This window comes from Eulemur rufifrons, chromosome 7 (genome assembly GCF_041146395.1).
Source record: "Eulemur rufifrons isolate Redbay chromosome 7, OSU_ERuf_1, whole genome shotgun sequence".
In the NCBI taxonomy this organism is placed as follows: domain Eukaryota; kingdom Metazoa; phylum Chordata; class Mammalia; order Primates; family Lemuridae; genus Eulemur; species Eulemur rufifrons.
Window position 1 is genome coordinate 183951256 of NC_090989.1, and position 12420 is coordinate 183963675.

Genomic DNA, 12420 nt, shown 5'->3' on the forward strand with positions numbered 1-12420 from the left:
AAATGAACTGTGGTCACAAATTGTGTGAAGTGCTGGTAGCGGCTGATAGAGGACCAGTGTTAGTGCCGTGTCTGGGAGGGCTTGGCTGAGGGCGAGTGCGGTGTTTATAGCTCTTCCTCACCTCTCGTGACCTTCGTGATCCTGGCCCAGCCGTCTCTTTCCATACACACATCCTCAGTCGTGCATTGGTGTTGTGGGGAGGGAGAGAGGGGAGGACTTCTGGACCTGGAAGGAGCCTTTGAGATCACCGAGTCAGCGTGCATTCCTCCCCGCACAGGAACTGCAGCCTGCAAGGGAAGGTCGGGCGACTTGCCTGAGGTCTTGGGGTGACTGTGGCAGAGCTGAGGTGTGAACCACGGTCCTGCCTCTCTGTCCGGTGCTCTTTCCACCTCGTGGGTCTGCCACACGTGTGTAGGTGCCTGTGCACTTGTGCCTGCCCTCCTGCTTATCTGTGGCAGACTTCTCTCGGTATGGCTATGTATGAAAGGCTTCCAAAGGCCCAGGGGGCGGGATTTCCTGGGTAGGAAACAGCGTGGCGACTGAGCAGCGGGGCTGAGGTTCAGGGATAGCAGCTGTGATAAGTTGTGTTACTCAGTTCCGTGGTTCCCAGGCCTGGGGCCCGGTGGGTCAGAATCACCCGGGGCCCTTGAGTTAGAATCTTTAGAATAAGTGGGCTCAGGAATCTATAATTTTGACAAGTACCTCCAGTGATTCTGTACAAGCCAGGTTTTGGAGCTACGGGTCTAATCCTTTAAGACGACTCTTTTGTGTCTGGAGTCACTTCATAGAAGGCCACAGAGGAGGCGTGTCCCCCAGCAGCCCATGTGGTCCTGCCGCCAGACCCCTTGGTGCGTGGTGGTTCGCACTCGGTGCAGGCGGCTTGGGTCAGCTGAGGAGCCTGGCTGAGGATCTCCGTCCAGCAGCCACGGGTGTCAGAAGGACACTGACAGGGCCAGTTTTGGAGTAAAGGAAGGAGACCCCCTAGGGTGTGCGTGAGGAAAGAATGCAGAGTCAGGAGGAGAAAACCTGGGGTCTCCCCCATTCCCTTCCTGTTACTGTGTGAATACTGACAAGCTGCACAGAGTCCCAGTTTTCCTTATCTGTGAAGCAGTTCAGGTGAGCAAACAAGGTTTCTTCCACCTCTGAGGATTTCTAGGTATTCACTCACTCAGCATTCACCCTCCTCCTGCCTTGTCCTGCACTGCCTCATCCCCACGTCTTTGCGGGGGCACCTGGCACACCCTCTTTTATCCCGTCCCGTGGCCATGGTTGAGGGAAAGGACTGCCTCGTGGCCACTGCGTCCTCAGAGCCCAGTTCACGGTGAGCCCACCCCACGTTCTGACCCGAGACATGAACTCAGTGTTGGCAGATGTGTCGGGCTCAGTGCTGGGCCCTGGGGAGAGGGTGACAAATAAGACACTTGCTTCGTCTCCAGTATTTACAGGTTGTAGGTGTGTGTGTGTTGGGGGTGGCAGTAGTTCTAGAATTCCAGCCTGAGAACTCACAGGGCTGCTTATGGGAATCATCCAGTGAGCTTTTATAGACTCCCTGCGCTTGGGTCTTAGCCATGGGGTTTCTGAATCCTTAGGTCTGGGTGGGGCAGGTCCAGGCATCGAGGGGATTCTGTCCTGCAGCCCAGGCTGGGAACTGCGGTTGCTAATTGATGCCTTTTCGTCTGCTTGTCTGCAAAAAGCGTGAGATCCAAGCAAGTTCTGCTCCCTGAGTAGCTGGGACATACTCCTGTGAGTTCCAAACTGTTACAGTTACTGATTGTATCTTTCTTTCTTTGCCTTGCCTTGCCTTTTCTTTTCTTTTTTCTCTCTTTATCTCTCTCTCTTTTCTTTCTTTCTTTCTTTTCTTTCTTTCCCTCTAGCTGTTTGATGAGGAGAATCCGGTGCACAAATCTGGAACCAAATACATGTTTACAACGGAGGGACACATCGTGTCTGTGGACAAACATCTTCGGGAGTCACCCTGGAAGGAATTCTTCTCGGAAGAGGAAGCGCAGGACCAAGAGGGAAAGTCTGTGCACAGGCCTAAATCTCACGAGTTGAAAGTCATCAACTCTAGCTCCAATGTGAGTTCCAGGGGTGGCTTGTGTGTGGAGGAAGAGAAAATGCCCCTAATTCCTTTGTCATTCAGAATTCCTGACCGCAAATACACGCAGATGGGGTGACTTGAAGAGTTTCATAAAGAGACCACTTGGTAGGAGTTGTCAGGGTGCAGGGAAACCGCAGAGGCAGTGGAGGCACTGTTGCTCCTGGCACTGTCGCTCCTGGCTGCAGAGGCCAGCAGAGAGTGTGGTCAGAGGAACCTGGACGGAGGGAGCCCTGTGGGAGGGAGTGGCAGGAGCCAATGCCTGGATCTGGCTCCGGTGACCTTGCCGGAAGGGAGGCAGCGGGGTCTGCACTCGCCCCTGCCCACCTCCTGATCTGCGGGAGCTTGTCCTTGGCAGCCCCACCAGAAGCCAGAGGGCGAGGGGGCTGCTGATGTAACCCACCAGGGGGCCTGGAGGGCAAACCGCCTTCCAGCCGGAGGGGGAAGGAAAGCAATCAGAGTCACTGTGTCTTTTAATGAAGATCCTCCCGAGTACAGCAGGCACTCGCTTTCATTTGAGGTGGGGCTTCATTCGCAGCCCTAGATTATCCTGGCGAGCAGTGGGAAAGACTTGGAAATGGAAGTCCTTGTGTCCCCAGTGGAAGTCCCGGGTAGTTGTACTGATTTGAATCCAGCAGGATGGTTTGGAAGTGAGGATAGGGAAATGTGGACCCAGTCAACCTCCAGTCTTGCTGTCCTACGGTGGCTCAGCTGTCAGAGTTTGGCCACCTCCCCACAGACTGCTGGCCGTGGCTGGGGCGCCCTTTCGTCACAGGCTGTGCTTCACCTTCCCTTGGTGCCTGGGTGAGGGCCAGCACCATCAGGCTCTGGGCCCCGTTGACAGGCCGGAGCGTACACAGGCCCCTACACTCCCATTGGGCCGCAGGGTGTTGATTAGGTGGACAGAGCCTAATGGAGAAGGAGGGGAGGAGGGTGAACGAGCCAGCACTTGACGTCATCTTACCATATGCAGCACTGTTCCAAATGCTTGCGTACGTCAGCTTATGTCCTTGTTACAGTGGCTCTGCGGGGGGTGGGCACTTTTAATGTCCCCATTTTACAGACGAAGAAAGGGAGGCATGGAGAGGTTCAGGTCACATGGTGGAGCCGTGTGGGGGAGCCAGGATTTGGACCCAGGCCGTGTCTTCTCTTTTTGGAAGGAGACACCTCCGGCCTGCCGCACTCACTAATAGGTCTGGTCCCGTCAGGCACTGGATGAGGCCGATCAGAGGGGCTCCCGGTTCCTCCCTGGGCCTTGTCAGGAGTGCCTGAAACACAGAGGGAGCACTCTGCCAGAGAAACTCCAGGAGGGCTTCGCTGAGAGGTCACTCATTAGCAGGTCCGTGAAGGTTGAGGAGCTTCCCAGGAAGGGGCGTTCAGGCAGAAGGAACAGAAGCTGCGGAAACACAGCGGTGGGGGTGACAGGAGGTTGGGACCAGCGGAAGGCCCTGCCAGTCTTGATCTTGTCGGGGTGAGGAGCAAGGCGTAGAGGGTTCAAGCACAGAGCACGGGGAAAACGTTTCCTTGGAGAAGCAGCGTGTAAAGGACGTATGTGGACAGCTGCTTCCAGGGTGACACCCTTGGTGGATTCTCAAGACCCACATCTCTTTTGAGGGGCAAAAAAGATCTTTAATTAAAAAAAGAAAATAGTAATCTTCAACATTTAGAATTTAACAGTGAACGGCTGGGCGCGGTGGCTCACGCCTGTAATCCTAGCACTCTGGGAGGCCGAGGCGGGTGGATCGCTCGAGGTCAGGAGTTTGAGACCAGCCTGAGCAAGAGTGAGACCCCGTCTCTACTAAAAATAGAAAGAAATTATCTGGACAACTAAAATATATATATATAAAAAAAATTAGCCGGGCATGGTGGCACATGCCTGTAGTCCCAGCTACTCGGGAGGCTGAGGCAGTAGGATGGCTTAAGCCCAGGAGTTTGAGGTTGCTGTGAGCTAGGCTGACGCCACGGCACTCACTCTAGCCCGGGCAACAGAGTGAGACTCTGTCTCAAAAAAAAAAAAAGAATTTAACAGTGAACGAGAAGAACATAACTCAGAAAAACACAGTATTTTCAAATAGCTAAAATATTTTCTGAAATTCTGGGTGGATTAAGGACCCGTGGGATACTTTTGGTCCTGGTCCTGGCTAAGCTCTTGCTGTTATGTCTTTTAGCCTCCCTGCATCTCCCGTTTCCTTACCTGTGGGGTGAGCGTATTATCTCGGTGGTTTTCAGCTGGCTGTGAATTTGTTCCTCAAGGTACATTGGGCAGTCCCTGGAGACATTTTTGGTGGTTACAGCTGAAGGGCAGGAGTTGCCACCTATTGGGAGAGGCCCAGGATCCTGCTGACTGTCCTGCAACACCAGGACAGCTCTGCAACAGGTGTCTGCCCCCAAATGTCAGTAGTGCCCAGGTTGAGACACCCTGGATCCAAGTCATCCACCCACATTTCCTGAGAGATCGACACGTGCGGTGTTAATTCAAAATTCACATTTTCCCTCATTTTTGTCTTTCTAGTGCAATCGTGTTCCTGATGAGAGGAGATACTCCCTGCCCTTAAAGAGTATCTACATGCGACAGATTGATCAGATGGTTGGCTTGATTTGATCTGTTCTACTCTGTGTGGCCTCATCTCAAAGCAGACCTAAACAGCTGAACCCAGACCACACCAAAATCCAGTCTGAAGTGGAAGGGGATGGATGTCTGGCCGTCCATGATGGTGTAGGAATTTCTAGCCAACTCCTCACCCACATCTGGTTAATTCTTGCGCACTTCAGTGTTCTTTTTCCATTAAATAAAATGCCCTGTTTTTCCTAAGGATATAATTTAAAATGAGAAGGTATATGGAAATTGGCTTCTTACGACATGCTGATGTTGCTAAGCACAATAGATGGAGCATCTTTGGATTGATGTTCACAGCTTCATACTTTAGAATCTAAGACTCTTCATTTTTCAGGCACATGCTATACTGCAGTATTGCTACTTTTTTATTCTTTATTATTACTATTTATTTTTATTTTTTTGAGATGGGGTCTCACTGTATTCCCCAGGCTGGTCTCGAACTCCTGAGCTCAAGTGATCCTTCTGCCTCCCTCCTGAGGAGCTGGGACTAACAGGCATGTGCCACTATGCCCAGCTAGCTACTTCTTTGTTAGAGGATTGGGGATGAAATTCCCATGCAAAGGGGCCTGAGGTTCACTTGGTACCCCTACTTAATTGCATTGAAAATGTCATACTTTCTCTTATTGGATAATTGGGCTCTCCCCCAGATAGCCAGCCATGGTTTTAGGGATCCCATCATGGCAAAAAGAAAACCATCCAGTTATTCATTTATGCCCCACAGTAATCTTCACAGTGTTACAGATTATTTGCTTAAGAATAATGATCTTACCAGTCTTAGTCTCTTAAGTTGTTATGTCATGGTATAAGAGGTTAGCAGATCTTTTGGATGGCGTTTTGCGTTTATTTTGAACATGAACTTACCTGATGAACTCCCATAGTTCCAGAACCAGGTGCCTTTTAAGGAGAGAAAAAATACCTAAGATTGTCTGAGCTTCCATCTTTCTCGTATTTCCGAACCAAGAATTCTGATCTTATTTGTGTTAGCGTTTTGTTTTGTTTTTGTTTCCTGTGTCTAGTGCCAATTAGCTAAGTCAGGGAGAAAGACATGATCAGATGACTTTTTAGCATTCTTGAGCCATTTTTCTATGTAATATAGGCTTTAGATTAGTGCCTTATATGGGTTTTGGTTTGGGCCACTGGATGTCGAAGCTATTGCTGTGGTTTCTGCAGGCTTGTTTGGTGTTGCCACGTGGCGGGACATGGTGAAAGGGGGAGGGGGGTGGGTGTTAGTTAGAAAAATCCTGGAAATTGCTTAGCCAGTTCTTGCCTTTCAACCTGTTAATTTAAGGAAGCATATAGAAGGAGGAAGTTGTGCTAAAATGCCTTCTTTTTTGTTATCATTTCCTTAGCTAGAACAGAAGCATCTCTCTTTGAATCTCCACTGATACACACCTGCCAGAGCTGCACTTGACTCCTCATCTGACTGTCATGCGGGTCAGGGGTCGAGATGCATCCAGTAGAAAGGGCAGGAAATCTCCAGAAAACCTCCACCCTCACACAGCACATTTCTCACCAGTCACTGCACACTTCAGATGATTTCCTTTTGGTCTTTTTAAAGCTGGAAATAAGCACCATGTAAGATTACGTGGCATTTTTAGTCAAAAAGCAGAAATTTTATTCCTTCTTGAATATTTCAGTGACTGTTTTTAAAATAGATATATAATTCAGTTCTGTGAGATTTTTAAAAAGGTGATTTTTAGTAATAAATGTGTCATCTCTATCTTTTAGACATTTACTGTGCAAATTGTTTTAAAGCAGAAACAATTGAATGCTTCTATTTTGCTTTTTTCTCATTTCAGAAGCTTTATTCCCTTTATCCACAGTGTCTCATCTACTGAATAGAAAACTTTGAGAATGCTATATATTTTTTAAATATTTCTATTGACCCAGTCAAAATGTTAAACACACACACACACACACACACACACACACCCCCCTGTACCCTTTTTCTGGACAAAGAGAGGTGGGACTGTTAGTGACTCACTTGGGAGAATGACCTATCAGGGAAGGAAGTGAATTCTTCACTCTGTTTTCTCTTTTGACAGCCTCCTCCTGTCCCTCTCTGGTGTCTGTGGCCCCAGTGGTATGTGAGCACTCCAGTGTCCCTTTTCTCATCTGGGCCCTTTGCCTGTCACTCTGAGCAAGCTTGGGCGTCTCTTCCTCCTTGTGCCCTTGGAACAGGGACCTGCGCCTGGCAGCACCACGTGCCCTGAGCTCTGCAGATGCATCTCAGGGGCTGCAGGCCGCCGCGAGGCATGTTCTGCATTAAGTCTCATCTCAATCCTTCTTGACTTCTGGGTCCTGGAGTTAATTGCAATTGGTGAGACTGAGGGGGAGTGAATTACTGCGTATTAATCCTGGTTATTGAGCTTCCAGACTACCCAGTCAAAGGTTTGATGCTGTGTAGTCAGTGATTTGTGGGGCTAGATGCCAGAATGCTGTCTAGTGCCAGTCATAAAAAGAAGGTTCTTTGAGCCAAGTTCAAAGCAGCTTACTTGTTTTCTTTTTGAAAATCAGAATGTCAACAACTGTGAAATATCTTGCAGGGCTTTTGCCCTTCCCTCTATTCTGTGTTCTAAAATGCTGGGCTGGGGAGGCCTGAGGACAGGAATGTCAGAGAAAGTCCCTGTGCTTTGCCCCAGGAATGTCTTGAATCTGAATGGAATTCATCTTTTGCAACAGCTGTGAGCCCGGACCGTCTTCATACGCACACTTGTAGCCAGTGTCTAGTGTCGGCTTTGGTCATGAAAATGGTTTGCAGAGCTGTTGTAGAAAGTTAGGCTTGATGGATTTGAATTCTCCCGCAGCAAAGTTTCGGGTCATGACACAACAGGCTTTTTGCTGCTTTGGGTGGTGCGACTGAAGAATCTGTTCTGGAAGAGTAGGAGATGAAGGAAGGGTTTGCGAGCTTTCCAGTTGTGAAAAACCAGCTTCTGTTTTCAAACCTTTCCTCCAGTTCTTTTCCAGCTCTTCTGCCAGGACGTTTTCTTTTTGTAACTGAATCCCCAGGTTCTGATGATGACCTGGGCTTTGCTTGTCCTGCCTGGAGGACTGTGCACGTGACACTTAAACAGTCTTCTATGTATTTAAAGAAAAATGCACCAGTGTGGTGTCTGTGCAGGTGACTGTGAGCGGAGAGTCTATGGTTACCGGTTTGGTAAGTGCAGTTGGGTGATCTGAGGGCCTCGATCTGCCTCCCCAGCTCCCTCTTCCTCCACCCAAGGAAAATACCCCTCTTAACTGTTTCTTAGCTCAGTTTACTAAATGCGCCAACTGCAGTTCCTCACTTAGGATTTTGTAGGCTCAACATCAGACATTCCCTTCTTTGCAGAGGGCTCCAGAGGTCTTTCCCTTTTGTCAAAAACAGAAGTCTTTTGTTCAGATTTAGTGCTGGTTAAAAGGTAGGGCTGAGTGATTGCCTTAGCCACAGGGTGGCTGAGCAAGGCCGTTGGAAGAAAACCCCAAGCTTTCTTTTTCCATCCCCAGACATCCAGCTCCTACTGTAGTGCCTCTTCCCTGCAGGGCAGGGACCCTGTGAGAGTGAGAAGGGGGCTGGGCCGGGGCCCCAGGTTTCCCAGGGCTCAGGGTTACGCTCCCACTTGAACTTGGGTGTGAATCTGGCAAAAGTGTCAAGTACCTGTGGAACTCCCTCATTCCCCGCCCCCATCTCTTTCTGAGAGGCAGAGGAATAATATTTTTAAAGATTATTTTGTTTTAGTTTTAAATAGCAAAACACAAGCTGCATTTTTATTTATTATGCACAAGAAAGGTAAATCTGTTTTTACAAAATCTAGAGTTGGAAACTCTGGGAAAACTTACTGAAATACACAAATGCTTCTCTCTGTAATGTGCAATATGCTTTGCAACGATAGATAATATTTTATGTTTAATCTGTAAATAAGAAATGTATTTAAATTAAAAGGGAGCTTTTTGTAAAAGGACCAAATGTTCTTTTATAAATGTAATAAGAAATATCTTGCTCTTTGAAATTTATTAGGATTTTTATAAGTAATTTTTATTAAAAGTTTTTTTTTTTGAGTTGTCATCTTGTTTCTCCTTTATATACTCATATATACACATTACATGCAGGACAAACAAGAGAATAAGTCTTTAAAGAAAACTAAATCTAGATGAATAGATTTAGGGCTTACGGCTAAGCCCTGGGTAATGTCTTCCCGTGGGGTTCCGCTCCATTTCTGTCCCTCTCACCGGTCCATTTAAATGCCTTTCCCATGCGGGTCAGAACCGTTTTCCATGATCTTTGTCCTGTCCCTGGCCTTCCCCTCTGCAGAAGCCTCCTTTCTCCCGGGCACTGACTCCTTCTCAACTCTTGTTGCCAATTGCCTGAGTATATCTGTGTTCCAGGACCAGTTTTCTGTGTTATCTCAAGCAAGCTGCCTCGTTGCTCCTCACTCTGAGTTAAGCAGCGACCCAGGGGAGTGTGCGGGTGGGGAGCTCAGAGGGCTGCCTCCCTCCCTGCACTGCCACCAGGGCTGGGGTGGGATCTCAAGGGAGAGAGCTGCTCCTGCCCTGTGACAGCTCGGTGTCCTTGCTTTGGGTCACCGGCAATCCTGATGGACATTTTTAAAGACCATAAAGCATGACGGGGCGAAGTAGAGAGTCTTGAGGTTGGGAGCGCCTTGCTGATGTCGCAGCTCTGCCCCATGGGGCGTGGGGGAGTGTTGGTGAAGTCCTGTGGGTTGGTGATCCTCTTGACAAAGCCAAGCAGGCCCAGTACGCCCAGGGGCAGGTGAAGAGCCACAGGTACTGTCTTGGTCCCTGCCTTCCCTCTCTGGGTGCCTCAATGGTGTGAGCACCGGGCCCTCGGCCATCTGTGGGGTCGGGGAGCCAAGCAGTCCTGTGCAAACACCACAGTAGAGTGTCCGGTTGACAGCAGGAACTCTGGACCCACGCTGTGTGTGTGTGTGTGTGTGTGTGTGTGTGTGCATGTGAGTGTCTGTGTGTGTACACAGGTGGCTTAAAAGCCTGTCACATTCAAACGTCACCCAAATCCTGACCGGTAAGTTCTGTCATGCCATGTTTCCAGCTGAGGACGCTGGAATGGGAAACCTTGCTTCTGGTCACAGCTGAACCCGTTGGAGCCAGTGGCCTCAAGCTCTCTGTTTGGTGCTATCAACCTTGAATAACGACATTCGGAAAATATGATTAAGTATAGAGTTTATGGAGCCCAAAGCTGGGAATGGCCATCTGGGAAACACGGATCCAGGGAAGTTAAAAGTTAAGGTCTTCAAATGCCCATCAATACATGATTGGATTAGTAAACTGTGGTATATGTATACTATGGAATATTACTCAGCTATAAGGAATGATGAAGATACGACATCTCTATGGTTCTCCTGGAGAGAGTTGGAACCCATTATATTAAGTGAAGTATCCCAAGAATGGAAAAACAAGCATCACATGTACTCACCAGAAAATTGGTTTCCCTGATCATCACCTAAATACAAATCTGGGAACGACACCAACTGGACATCAGACTGAGGTGGGGGGTGGGGGAGGGGATGGGGATATGCCTACACAATGAGTGCATTGCGCACCGTTTGGGGAGTGGTAACACTTGAAGGTGCTGACTCGGGAAAGGGGGGGTGGGGAAAAAAGTATGAAACTATTGTTTTTAACTTGCACTGTTCACTTAATAATTTATCATGAATATTTCCCATATTAAAAAAAAAATAAAATAAATTAAAAAAAGTTAAGGTCTTGCTGAGATAGGCAGAAGGCAAAGATAGTAGGGTTAAAACATTTTCTATACAAGGCTGCTTTATAGTTACAGCAATTTTATTAGTTACAAATTTTTTTTTTTTTTTTTTACAGCTTGTTTTGCTTTCCAACTTAAAAGCTAAAAGCGTGTCTGTAACTAACATTCCATCTTAGAGAGTGGACAGCCATGAAGTCTCACTCTGAGAAGGGTGGGAGGGAAGGTCATCTAATGAAGATCAACAGTGAGGAGGGAGGAGTCCCCTCTGGTGCCCTGTAGTCATTTGCAGCCTTTTATAAAAAACAACGTAGGTGAGGAAGAGGGCTAATCCATAATCAGAGAAGCAAAGGTTCCAGCTACCTGTGTATGAGATTCAGGTCCCATAATCACATTACCTTAAGGCTTAAAGTCTATCGAAGTTCCACCAGCTCTGATTGTGAATCACTCACAATGCTGTGTGAGTGGTGTGGTTGTCCCGTATGGAGAGAAGGGATGCTGGTGCACATGCCCAGAGGAATATAGCCCAACCCTTGGTCTGAGACCCCAGTGGCCCCTTCCCCAGGGCTGTGCCCCAGGCACCGAGGCCTCCGCAGCTTCAGGGAACGAAGACCCCAGAAGCCACACTGTGAAGGCCCCTGTCTCCACAATTTAGAATATCCTCTGTGCCTGTGTGTGGGGTGGGGAGGAGGCTACTTCTGGGCATCTGCACGCCAGAAAGCCCCTCTTTGAAGAGCTTCGTTCATCCGCCTTTCCAAAGTCGAGTCTCTCTCATCGCAGGGTACTTTGAAGAAGCTCTGCTCTGAGGGAGAAGGCCTGGGTGCCCCTCAGTGCTGGGCTGATCAAATTCTTGAGGAAAACAGCCTGAATATTTGAAAAGCTTAACAGCTGCTCAGTAAGGAGGTGCCAAAAGGGAGCAAAGAACCAGCTTCCATTGTTAGAAAACCCATCTGGACCATTCTGAACTGATTTTGGTGGGGTAAATACTGACATTTTTTTTTTTTTTTTTTTGAGACAGAGTCTCACTCTGTTGCCCAGGCTAGAGTGAGTGCCGTGGCGTCAGCCTAGCTCACAGCAACCTCAAACTCCTGAGCTCAAGCGATCCTTCTGTCTCAGCCTCCCGAGTAGCTGGGACTACAGGCATGCGCCACCATGCCCAGCTAATTTTTTCTCTATATATTTTTAGCTGTCCATATAATTTCTTTCTATTTTTAGTAGATGGGGTCTCGCTCTTGCTCAGGCTGGTCTCGAACTCCTGAGCTCAAACGATCCGCCCACCTCGGCCTCCCAGAGTGGTAGGATTACAGGCGTGAGCCACCGTGCCCGGCCAATACTGACATTTTGAATTAACACTCTAGCCAGGCGTGGTGGCACTCACCTGTAACACCAGCTACTTGGAAGGCTCAGGTGGGAGGATCACTTGAGCCCAGGAGTTCGAGACCAGCGTCAGCAACATAGCAAGATGCCATCTCTAGGAATGAAAAACAAAAGTATTAAAATAACACTTCGAGTCACTCTTTTAAATATATCTATTGAAATCTTAAAACCATTGCAATTTGTTACTCACCATAATCTGTTAAAGAATATATTACAACAAAGTTTTCTTTATTAGTTGAGAATTTTAGATTGTTTCTTTATCTACTTGAATTGGTATTTCCATTCCTTTCCCACCACAGAATTTTATACTGATTTAATACATTTCAATTCCCTAAAGTCTTATTGTCTACCCGATCACACTGTGCCACAAAAATATATGTAGTTAGACAACTGTATGTTTTAATAACTTTTCTGTGATCATAAGTCCCTAAATATTAAAAGAAGTCTCCAGAATTGAGCTAATTTACAATTATTATATAACAGCAAAATATATATTTTGATAATTATTAACAAGTAAAATTTTGTTGGTAAGATTTCCTCTTATTAAATAACAGCTCCCCTCCCCTTAATTGAGTTGTATATCTACAGATCAATACTATGTACTGTTGGAAT

At 47.6% G+C, this 12420-nt stretch overlaps 1 protein-coding gene across 2 annotated transcripts in view; it reads left to right on the forward strand.

Annotated features, from left to right (window-relative positions):
• The window catches only part of EDEM1 (ER degradation enhancing alpha-mannosidase like protein 1), a 29110-nt gene extending 21598 nt beyond the window's left edge, over nucleotides 1–7512 (forward strand). The window contains exons 11-12 of one of the 2 annotated variants that reach the window (XM_069476049.1): nucleotides 1875–2078; nucleotides 4611–7512. In XM_069476049.1, coding sequence (XP_069332150.1) covers nucleotides 1875–2078; nucleotides 4611–4700 — 294 coding nt within the window. In that variant the 3' untranslated portion in view covers nucleotides 4701–7512. Of the gene's footprint in view, nucleotides 1–1874; nucleotides 2079–4610 lie in introns of those variants that run through there. The other variant, XM_069476051.1, reaches the window with a different exon arrangement.
• The last annotated feature ends 4908 nt before the right edge of the window (nucleotides 7513–12420 follow it).